General features: G+C 38.9%; 1 protein-coding gene across 1 annotated transcript in view; it reads left to right on the top strand.

Annotated features, from left to right (window-relative positions):
• LOC127367284 (exostosin-1a) overlaps positions 1-10,614 on the top strand; it is a 38,853-nt gene extending 28,239 nt beyond the window's left edge. The window contains exons 4-11 of the mRNA XM_051407027.1: positions 407-526; positions 2,949-3,081; positions 3,640-3,758; positions 4,306-4,401; positions 5,145-5,234; positions 5,403-5,563; positions 5,674-5,845; positions 7,365-10,614. Of these exons, the coding sequence (XP_051262987.1) occupies positions 407-526; positions 2,949-3,081; positions 3,640-3,758; positions 4,306-4,401; positions 5,145-5,234; positions 5,403-5,563; positions 5,674-5,845; positions 7,365-7,550 (1,077 nt within the window). The 3' untranslated portion in view covers positions 7,551-10,614. The remainder of the gene's footprint in view (positions 1-406; positions 527-2,948; positions 3,082-3,639; positions 3,759-4,305; positions 4,402-5,144; positions 5,235-5,402; positions 5,564-5,673; positions 5,846-7,364) is intronic.
• Positions 10,615-12,319: the final 1,705 nt, after the last annotated feature.

Raw genomic sequence — 12,319 nt, 5'->3', positions numbered from 1 at the left:
CTTTATAAAGGGTTGGCAATGCATCTGCAGTGTGCACGTGTTCTTTGCGTCCTATTCCAGTCTGCATGTTTGTCACCCAATATGTGTGGAGTCATTAAAGAGTGTGTTTGCCTCTTGGAATCAACATTGCTACATGGTGTTGTATTTAAGGACATCATTTATTATTTTCTACATAGTGTCCACTGTCTTCTAAACATCCAGTCCACCTGTATCAGATTTACTTTATATGACAGCTGAGACTCACTCAGTGGATTTATTATAGGCAGTTCTCACAGTCGTTCACATGCAGTGTGCTGTCACTTAAGGATTAAACTATAGTATCCAGTGTAGACTACAGATGTTTGTCTGTTTTTTATTCTGTCTGGGCTCATTTAAATATGCTAACATGTGTTCACTTCTGCCTCAGATTCCCTCAACGGTGCGCTCCATCCATCAGGATAAGATCCTGTCCTTGAGACAGCAGACGCAGTTCCTATGGGAGGCTTACTTCAACTCTGTGGAGAAGATCGTACTGACCACACTGGAGGTACACACATGTTCATCTTCATACGTACAATATAGTTGCACACATATACATGAAAATGTCTCTATATACACATACATGCAAGGGCTATGTAATATGTAATTTAAAAAAACTTAACTCTAATAAATCTCATTGCCATTTTAAAACTACTGTAAACTGTTGCACTTTCTTACAGATTTTGTAAGTCACTCAGTTCTGTTCATCCTAGTTATTAACTTTGTACTGACAGACTTACAAATCCACAGTGTGTAGTTGTAGACATAATATCTACAATAACTACTCCACACTAGACTAAAAACCAAGAGGGATGATATATATTGTTAAAATCTGCTGTCATGTTTTTGAGGCTTGGCTTGAGTATCAATCATGTCAGTAGTTTGTTCCTGTCAAGAGTCCATTAATCTATATTCTTCCCGGTGAGTAGCAGGCTAGCATACTGCTCTGGAGCTAGAATTACAAACAAGCAAAGATGAGGAGGAATGAAAATGGATAAGGGACCAAGACGATAAGCAGAATGTGTAAGGCAGGATTTTTCACTGCATTCCAAGTCATGTATCTGTGCATCTCTGAATGCAATGGACCTAAATAATGGGTGGTAGTGACAGATAGAGAAGATAAATGTATCGATGATTTGCTTGTAGCTGATGTTTATTTTGTTTGATGAATGTTTGAATCTTGTTATTTCATTATAAAGCAACAAATTGGAAAAGTACTGCTGACTTTCAGTTGTGTTACATGCAAGTCTTACTGCTGACTGCAGTTTACACCATTAGTTGCTGTCCTCAGATAGGGTTACAGAGGCCTAGTCCCTAGAGGTAGGAAGTCAGGGCACTGGAAAGCAGAGCTGGGATTTCTCTGTCAGCAGGGTAAAGTTACACCCCCAAGAAGCTGATCTTCGATCTGTTTACAATGTCACTATCTTAACTCTGTTTCAACACATGCCATAGTACAAGACTATTAAGTGTTTTGGCTTATATTAGTGTAAAATTATTTTACTGTAAACAATATCCTGCAAGAAGTCAACAGTGTTTACTTTGCTCTGTCGCTACCCCAGAGCTCAGAGAATGCTTAATATTTTATTAAGATATCCTCTCACTGTGTAAGATTCTGCTTAAAGCTGGGGTGTAGTGAGAAGCAGTTGATGCTGTGGGCCTATAACGCTCGCTCACACATTGTATGTGATATTGGGCCAAACAAACAGTAAACTTGTAAATTTGGGAGTTATGGAACAGCTGATGGCAACCCACTTTATTTTTAACTGAAATGTTGATACCGTTTCAGGGGTATCTTGAAACATAACAGCATAATTTGAATGGTAAACATTTTGATTACCCATTGTAAAAACTAAAATGCTAATGAATATAGTGGCTTATGAAGTGAAGACATTTTTGGCTGTAAAATATAAGCCAAAGGAACTGATTGAACTTCTTCATAGCTGCTTGTGTTTTCAGGTAGTTTTGCTCCATGCTCACAGATGACAGACCAAGGGTGATTCAATTAAGCCATGCCTGCCAATTTAGCCAAGCCAGAGTAATTGCATTTAAGTCATAATTGTCAATTTCAATCGAGTTATATTTGTTTTTTCTTTACATGAACACATTATGTCTATGTCAAAATGAAATTAAAGCAAGCTGATTTGCATTATCGTTACCAAAGTCTTGTTTTCAGCTGCTACAACTTGCAACTTCTTTATTCATTTAATTTTTATAAGGAAATAGATGGATAGAATAGATAGAATGGGAAAAGATATTTTGGGATTATATATGTTTAGCCGTTTCTTTCCTAATGAGGGTATTTATGGATGTTAACACTTTAGTTCGTTGTAGTGTTCTAAATGTAGTCGTCAGTGAAGCTTTAATCCAACTAATAAGAAAACTAGAATTGTATATACATAATATATTGAATATTGAAGGGGTGTGAATTGTGATACGATTTCATTTAAATGGAGTGACAAATGTAAATAAATATACATAACGAACTAAAATGAGCTCTACAGAAGAAAACAATGGAAGGAGAATTAAATAATAGGATATTAATTTGTTGTTAACAGAATACTGAAAGCACAACCAAAACCACTTTATTTGTAGCCTGCAGGTTTTTTGTTTATTTGAAGCGACTCGCTATTTCAGTTGTTAATTTTAGAGGCACCAGAGTATCTGTTTCCAAGCAGTATATAAAACTGGCATAATTATTGCTTAATTTGAAGTGAATGAGCATGGAAGATCTTGGCTCAAAGCTAATTTATAGACAGCTCACTGTACACTGTATATCATACTGTATCTTGGCCTGGGCCTGAGCTTTCTTTCTATGTGTCACAGAGGACCATGGACTGTCATGGACATTTAATTATTATTTACCTTTTTTAATCAATTGACTTCTTTACAGATTATATGAATTTGTATCTCTTTCCCTCCTATTAATGCAGATCATCCAGGACCGGGTACTGCAGCACACCTCAAGGAGTAACCTCATGTGGAACAGTCTGCCTGGAGGCCTTTTCACCCTTCCTCAGTACTCTACATACCTGGGAGAATTCCCCTTCTACTACGCTAAGCTGGGTCAGTTAATTATTCATGCACATGCTGCTATATGCTAAAACCCACGTTAATGGCACACCCTAAGGTTTGATAGACTGATTTTCATTTTATGCCACAACACAGGAACAGCTGGTGTGTGACAGCTGTTGAATACTCATAAACTAACACGAGAATCGGTGACATTGCTAAAAGTTATGCAGTATATCTTTATTAATTCATGATTTGTCACAGAGAAGCTCACCAATTAGACTTGCCATGTTGCCATGTTGTATTTGTGCTTGGTTAATTGGCCAGATATGCAGCTTGTTATTGACATTGGGATTTGGTTAACTGGCTCCTTTTCCTTTACAAGCCTAATTAGACCCTTTCAGTTACACTGGATGCCAAGTAAACAGCTGGAAGTAAACAAGCACAAACTAAGAGATGCTGAAAGCTGTCAAAAAGGTGCAGTTCCGTGTTCAAGTGATAATTCCACACAACTGAAGATAATTCGGGAGATCATTCTCGTGCTTGAAATATTACCTTACAGATCTAAATTGCTTATTTTTTTGATTTTTGATGTATCCTGGCTGTTTTCAGGTATTAAGCCCTACCCGAAGTTTACAGCGATCATTCACGTGGTGACCCCACTGGTCTCCCAGTCCCAGCCAGTCATGAAGCTGCTTGTCGCTGTGGCCAAATCCCAGTACTGTGCTCAGGTAATTCAAAACCCAACTCACTCACCTCACATCAGATTGAGCTGATCTACATTTACTATTTGGTTCTGACGTGATGTGAATTGACGTTTCATGGAACTAATAAATGTTTAGCAAATGAAGACACATAGTCCATATAGTGTTTTTAAGATGTTAAACGGAAAGCAAAGCAGCTTTGTTGGCTATGTCAGTATCATTTCTCAGGTTTATCAAATCAGTAAAGTGCTGGTGTTGGCTTAGAACTGCTTTTGAACTTAATTATTTAATTCATGCTGGAGATGAAGGGAGGCTATCCAAATAATTTCCCAGCCTTGCTGCAACAACAGATCCACCCCGACACTACTCTCCACATCGATGCTATTATAATACTAATGCATATATGTATGTATATATATATATAAATAGCAATATTCTGGCATTTTGCAAATTCACCAAAAAGACTTAGATTTTAACATATTTCTCATTGGGTGTGCATACATAGGTATGCAGATGAATATGGACATGTGTTCAGATTGATAACTAACCTTTTACCTGTTTTCCATTTGTGCAGGTGATAATTCTGTGGAACTGTGACAAGCCTCTTCCTGCCAAGCACCGCTGGCCTCCCACCTCAGTCCCTGTTATTGTTATAGAGGGTGAAAGCAAGGTAACAAAAAAACCCATAGACTGCAGTCATTTCACATTCCACACTAGAAGCCTTCAGGTCAATTCAATTCAGGATGTAAAATTGCAGGCACCCCAAAGTTTCTTACCAAGTGGTTAAAGTGGTCATAGTGCATGGTGGATTCTGCTGTTTCCTGCCCATCTCTTGGTGTCTTCAACCAGTACTTTTCTTTTCTTTCAAAATTGGCAATAACAGATATTGAGTTTTGGACTCTTGAAATCTGACGTGGTTAAATCAAAATGTACATCTCTTTTCATCAAGTGTTTGTTATTTTTGTTTGTTATAAAATAACTGGGATTTAAATCAGCGTGCATATTTCTAAAAATGGAAACCACTTTATAAGCACTTGTTATACAGAGTTATTTGCATAGATACATGCCAAAAAGCAGAGTCTGCAGGGCTCATCAGGAAGGGAAGCGCGCTCCACTGCTTGTGGATTTCTATCTGTGATTTTAGCTCATCAGTGAAATGCTGTATTTCTGCTGTCATTGGTGTAATGTCAGCTTGTATATTTAGCTGACTGCTTAATGCAGGAAGATAAAACAACTCTGTAGCACAGACAAACATGAAGAAACTTGTACTCCTGCTTGTCATGCAGATCTACCTTGATTGTGCGTATACGGCCCTGTTTATACACTGATTTTTGCAGCCACATGGTAAAAGTATTTACACCCTTTTAGCAACCTGTCAACATTTTACGTATGTGTCTGTTTTGCAAATACCAGGTGATAAGCAGTCGTTTTTTGCCCTACGACACCATCCCCACTGATGCTGTGCTCAGTCTTGATGAGGACACCGTGCTCTCCACTACAGAGGTCAGACTTCCAAAAAACAACAGCAGACATTTGACAATTATATAATCACTATTATGTGTCTATGTATCTATGTAGTTCCCTGCAATGATCTGTTCCTGGTTTCTTGGCCTCATGTCTTCTTTCCCTCTTTCTGTCTCTTTGTTTCTCTCTGGTCTCTACATTGTTCAGGTGGACTTTGCCTTCACAGTGTGGCAGAGTTTCCCAGACCGCATTGTTGGTTACCCAGCCCGCAGTCACTTCTGGGATAGCAACAAGGAGAGGTGGGGCTACACTTCCAAATGGACCAACGACTACTCCATGGTGCTGACTGGGGCTGCCATCTATCACAAGTACTAACGCAACTGCTGTCTGCTTCTACTATATTTCACTCCTCTCAAATGACATTCTGTCATTTCATTTAGTTCAGTACTAACACGTTCACTCTCGTGTTCTCCCTTAGATACTACCACTACTTGTACACCACCTACCTTCCAGCCAGTCTGAAGACCATGGTTGACCAGATGTCAAACTGTGAGGACATTCTGATGAATTTTCTGGTGTCCTCAGTCTCTAAACTACCACCAATCAAGGTCACCCAGAAGAAACAATACAAGGAGACCATGATGGGACAGGTAAGGCAGAATATTTATCCTGGCCAAGCCGATTCGAACCATGCCGTGCTGATTTGCATTTCCATTACCACTTTTAATGTGACGAGTTCTGCCGAGCTGTGCCTAGATGGACTTTGTCTGGAGTAGTGCCAAAGCGCGGCCAACCCACTACGATACCCCATTATCCCCTCTAAATACATGCAAGACTCAACTCCTGTCTGTATGGGAGAGCAGAGAGACAAACATTAATTGAATCTCCTTGGTTTTAAGTTTTGTTTCTCTCCTGTTTGTACAGCCGATATATCTGCTTTATTTTTCAGTTTTCTGCTCCCTCTCAGCCGTATAGGAGTCGTGTTAAGTTACTGCTGATGAAAACCAACACTTCTTTTGCGGCTTCATAATAAAAGCGTTTATGTAACAAAATAACCGCAGACTTTTATTATGAAGAATTTATAGAAAGTGAAATGTCTTTTATCCCTGGAGCAGAGCTTAGTTAATGGCCCCCTTTTCATTCAATCTTGAGCTCTCTCGACCATTGTGGATCTCTCTGCCTGTAAAGACACAATTTGAAGCGGGTAGCCCTGTTGTGGAAATGCAAATCCCTGCCGTGCTGGGCTGATGCGCCAAGTCAAACCGAGTCCAGCCAAGCCAGCACATGTGTATGGAAAAACGCCATATATTATCATTGAGGCTGCATAGATGGCCCTATTTCAGAGCAATATAATGAATAATGCATAACCAGGATAGCAAAGAGGTCTTGATATTTTAAGTTGTCTTCCATATGCACAGTAAAAAACAAAGTAGTAAGAATGTCTCTAGTTGTAAAAGGTAGCTTTTGTTTGCAATTCTTTGATCACTTGTGGGGAAATTACTGCAAGTACACTATGTCTGCAGTAAAACCAGTGGCAAATTAAGAAGAAGATTAACTTAACTAAATTTATCCCCAATACTTTTTTAACTTTACACACACAGACCCAAAATACAATCACACACACAAGGCTTCCAACTACATCAACAACCTAGATTCGTGACAAGAAGCTACTCAAAAACATGAAGGAAATTCTTTTACGCTCAGGAGAAAACACTCCTGACAGTGGCAATATCTAGTAAGGTGTTTTTTTTCTTTTCACAAATTGTGGTGGATCCTCTTTTAAACACCTGCCTCGGAGCTGTAAATGCCCACATAATCATTTATTATTCCTAATGATGCTGAGTATTGAACAGAGACCCATGTTCTTCCTGATTATTGTAGAGGCTGGTAGGTTGTAGACACAGCGTACCACTTAAACCCTGATAGTGTTGGCTGTTAAAATAGAACATCAGTCTTTTGTAAATTTGAATTGAAATTAGGTTTCTTCCAATATGGCCTTCAATAAAAAACAAAAAACCTTATGAATAATTACAATAGGTTCTGAAAGGTCAGAGTAATTTGTGATGCATTATTCATTCTGACGGTCTCTTTCTTCATTGCACTGTCTGTATCTCTCCCTTTCTCTCTCCCCCCCTCTCTCCCCATCCTATCACCACGTCTCACCCCCAGAGCTCCCGGGCTTCTCGCTGGGCTGACCCGGACCATTTTGCCCAGCGTCAGACCTGCATGAACAAGTTTGCCAGCTGGTTTGGCACAATGCCCCTGGTCCATTCTCAGATGAGGCTGGACCCAGTCCTGTTCAAAGACCAGGTGTCCATACTGCGGAAGAAGTACAGGGACATCGAGAGGCTATAACCCTCCAGAGCCCCCCACTCAATGAACAGAACAAAGACAGAGTGAGGGGGCGGACACATGGAGAAACTCAGAGCCTTTCCATGATTCCATGGATGGATCAGTGGAGAAACAAACATGATCGGGTACAGGGGGAGAGAAGGAAAATAAACTAGAACAGCTGTGGAGGACACCACATTCACTGGTCTCTTTGGTTGTCCCTCCCCCATTTATCCTTTCTACCCTTTCTCCTATGTGTATTGGGGGATAGCTAAGCACACAGGTCCCACTATATACACTATGACTACAACCAACTGAAGGACACCTGAGGACTTAAAAACTTTGAACTGAAGTGGTCAAAGTCATGGAGTTGTTGGAAATCATAGCTTGCTGCTTCAGTGTCCCAACAGTGGCAAACCACCAACTCCAACCCACTGAAAAAGACTGCTCCGCTCTGTACATTCTGCACAGGTTCCTGAAAGTTTTTGCTGACAAAATATTAATGATAATTATGACTATGAAGAGGAGAACACTATTTTGGGATTGTGTTTAGCTATTTTTTTTATACAGTGAATGAATGGCCAGCACTACTCTCTGTATTGTCTTAATTGAAACCAATAGCAGGGTGGGTGAAGAGAGGAATGACAACCCCTCGACCACAGAACTGAGTTATGATGGTTGATCTGATATTCACAGTGCCTCAAGTTTGTCTAATGGCGTTTGGATCTGGGAGTCTGAGAAAAGGACATGGTGCAAAATGAGCACCTTGATCTTGCTGCTTTTTTGATTTTATTTTATTATTCGTGATTTTGGATTGGAATATGGATCTTCAGGTCAGCATTCACATTTTTTCACTCACTAATTTTAATGGAAAATTGTTATTTTGAACTTTTTTTTCCCTTACACAACTAGCTTAATCTCAATAAAGTTGCTACGTGGGGATGGATATCCATAAAAAGTCAATGGAATTCTCTTTTTTCATTTTAGACAGAAATTCTTCTTCATTACTTTTTTTTTTTGGTAAAGACATATGACAAGCTAGAATTGGTACTTGAATGTGTGCTGGCCTGAAGAACAATAGAGAATCATTAGAATTGCCTTGGGTAAGGGAGGCTGAGCTTGCCAATTGAGCCAACCAATGGTCTGTTTAAAACACAAACCACTGTGAAAACTAGAGAATGGATCTTTCTTGGCTTGGTTAGTGAGGGATATTTATTATACGGTTATTGTCTCTATGCCATAGACCCAATTTCATTTTGTCCAGTGAGGTTTGGCAGTAGCCCTGGTTGACAAGTACTTGACATGGGCTAATACTGCTTTCATCATGTAGCGTCAAGCAGTCAGAGTTGGCATCATATTAAATATATTTTTTCCACTTGTTATAAACAAATGTGACCAGATGGGCAAAAAATTTTTTTGTGGTGCTGTTTAAAGTTATAGGGTAGAAATTGACACCTTTCGGGAGATATGCTCTATTAAGTAATTATTCTCATTTGTGCTATTTCTTCAACATAAATACATGTAATTAGAATACTTTCAGTTTCCAGTATATTTGCAGAATGACAGTTTGATCAACACAGATTTAAACAGCCATTCAGCTTTGAGAGATTCTGATTGCCAATGGCCACATTCAAGAGGCAAAATGTAAAACCCGGATGTTCAAGTATGTTCCATAATTTCAGCATTTTTCACAAATAACATCTTGATGCGTTTTTATGTTATTTTTCACAACTTGAGACATGGATCTCATCTGTATGATTGCCACGTGTCAGTGGAACATGAAATTGGGTTTTTGCAGATGGATCAATAGGCCAAATGACTAGTCAGTACAAGTGTTTGGGTCCATTCACGTCAGTCAACAGTCACGCTTCATTTTAGTTCTGCCTTGATATGTCATATCAGGTTCTCCGAAAATGTTAATTTGATGAATCTAGAATGTGTACCTGCGATTTTTAAATCACTGTGCATCATCAACTCAAAGTTCACCTGTCCATGAAGTATCCTGTAAAGCCAGCAACACTAATATAGAAATCTAACCACACCTGCCCTGATGCCTCCTTTGGTAGCTCCAGCTTCAGTTTTGTGAAAAATAAATGATCATTTTGCTAAGCTTCTCCATTCTGTACCTTTCACCCCAATGTGTGCCAATAGATCAAATATATTTTTGTTTTTATAATTTTCGTCTGATATGAGGAATGCCATGCATTCTCATATTTATTTGGTTCATTAGAAGTATATCCTGTCAGTATAAGATAAAATGTGTGAGGAAAGAGAGGGGGACAGGAATGAAAGAGTGTATGCGTGAGAGACTGAGAAATCAGCAGAGAAGGGTGCTGCATGGTATTTTACACTTGTGAGAATGTAATATGAGTTTGACAGCAAACAAACAATCCTAGTATTACTGAAGCACAGTGCTATCAAGACAACTGAATATGGTCGTAAACAGAATCACATTTCAGAAATGAACTTGGTGCAATATTTAAGACGACAGTTTATCTATCTTTTTTTTTTCTTTCCTGATGTTGTTGTTTCAGAGGGCAGGGGGTTATATATTGATGTGCCTTCAGAAGAAATACGCTTTAGTTAATTTTTTTCCCCCATCTGCCTTGTGCATGGAGCAAGTCCCTGTTTTCATTTCATAGTAGGTTGTTTTTTGTTTTCTTTATCAATATCCAGTAACACATAATGGCTTCCTAAAAGATATTGTTTAACACTGGAGTGCTACTAAGACTTATCACCACACATCCGATTCTGACATTCCTGCCTTTTCTGTTGTAGGAACTTTTTTTTATGCGTACTGCCTTGTATTACTATACTTGTGAGGGCACAATAGAGGACCCCTCTTCCTGGTTGTCACAAGTATAGTAATACATGTAACACACACATAATCCTCCCATAAACAGTATTTATACAACAGGATTTTGTCTCCACTGAATCTCTACTGGCTTCCTTTACTTTCTTCTGTAACTGCAGACCTAATTTTATAGAAATTAAAATGGAAAGATAGAGGAAAAATCACAGTTTTGTAAAAGAATTTTATAAAAACAATACAAAAAAAAAAATCAAGGAATAAAATGTTTGATATAAATTGACTGTCTTTTGTGTGTTTTTTGTCTGACTTTATATTTCTTGTGAATGAAATTGTTTTGGTGGTTTTCCAAAAAAATATTGAATAATACTATATTACTTATATACTGGTTACATATTTAAAATCTACAGTGTGCTATAAAAGACATACTCAACTGGATACACAAACAGTAGTTCCTTTTTCCCCATTTTTACATGTCATCCCGATCCCCCTCCCTCTCTGGCCTGCTGGCAACCCATTTTCAGGCTTCCCAAACACATTTTGCATGTTGGGTTTATGCACTGCGCCCACTGAGGGAGAGCCAAACTAAATAATACCTTTAGCTTCCTCCTTGTGTGTGTGTGAACCTCATCCTATGCCAAGAAACTGCTGTGTTTACATAAATCTGTGTCAGGATGATTGGTTTAGACACGCTGCATAAATAACAGCATCTATCCAGGATGATCCCATGGTGCATGAGAGCTGCCAACTCAGCTGGAGCAACAGCTACAGGAGAGACCACTACCCCCAAAACACACACACACACACACACCCCAAACTGGGCTAAACTTGTAAAGCAAAAAAGATGTTACATATGTACAAACTGGGCCAGTGCCTACACAGGGTAAATTATCTAGTGACACACCAAAAGGAAAACCATTTGGACAGTTACACCAAGACCACATCCATGTCCAGTCACGTCTGGGGACCAAAACAGAAAAAAAAAACCACAAGAGATCCAGATGTGTAGGTGCTTTGCGGCATGGAGTGAGTAGGAATAAGTGATTTTCAATAAACCAAGATGAAACTTCACTACACTGCGGGGCCTATCCAATGCCAAAAGTCTGCTTGTATGATTTAATGGTATGCTAATCAATCTAACGTCTCTTAATCCTACTGATGAGATGTGTATCTGGAGTTGAGATGGCTCTCAGCATGCATGCCCTTCCCTACTGCTGGTTGCAACCAAAAACACACCACATGTTTCTCTGATATTTGTTGGAATGGAGTTTCTTCTCCTTATTGCCAGTGTTAATGTATCATGAGGCTCATCGGGGTAAAAATAATGATGAGAAATAAAAAGAAACCCATCACGAATTAAATCTGATAATATGTACCAATAACTTTTAATAAGAATGAAAATAAAAATAACAAACAGAATTTGAAGACTACATTTGCATTGAGAGTACAACTGAATGTCACACAGCGCCTAATGGAAAAGCAGTTTTGTTACAGAAGAGTAGAAAGGGCTCCCTGTGGGCGACATAATTGAATACATTAAGATTAGGCACATTATGGCACTATTAGCCAGAAACAATTCCTTTTACAGGATTAAAGGAATATAATTCTTCAATCAGTATTCGCCTAGATAAAAATCTGTCTCTACTTTTAGCCCACATTTCCTCTGAGCCTGTGTGTGTGTGTGTGTGTGTGTGTGTGTGTGTGTGTGTGTGTGTGTGTGTGTGTGTGTGTGTGTGTGTGTGTGTGTGTGTGTGCATGTAAGAATACTTCAGTGAGAGTTTTATTTCATACAGCTGTGCTGATAATAATATACCCCCTGTTTTGGTATGTAGAGATAAACAGATGTTCGGGCTTTGTGACCCACACCTTGTATGTGAACAAAGTGGCTAATCTAAAGCAGGAAAGCATCAGTATAGAAGAGGTTTCTCTGAGGCTGTTTAGAAGTATCTGTTGATGATAACAACAGAAAGCAATCTGGATAAAA

The sequence above is a fragment of the Dicentrarchus labrax genome, unplaced genomic scaffold, assembly GCF_905237075.1.
Source record: "Dicentrarchus labrax unplaced genomic scaffold, dlabrax2021, whole genome shotgun sequence".
NCBI lineage: Eukaryota > Metazoa > Chordata > Actinopteri > Moronidae > Dicentrarchus > Dicentrarchus labrax.
This window is presented reverse-complemented; position numbering and strand designations above follow the sequence as displayed.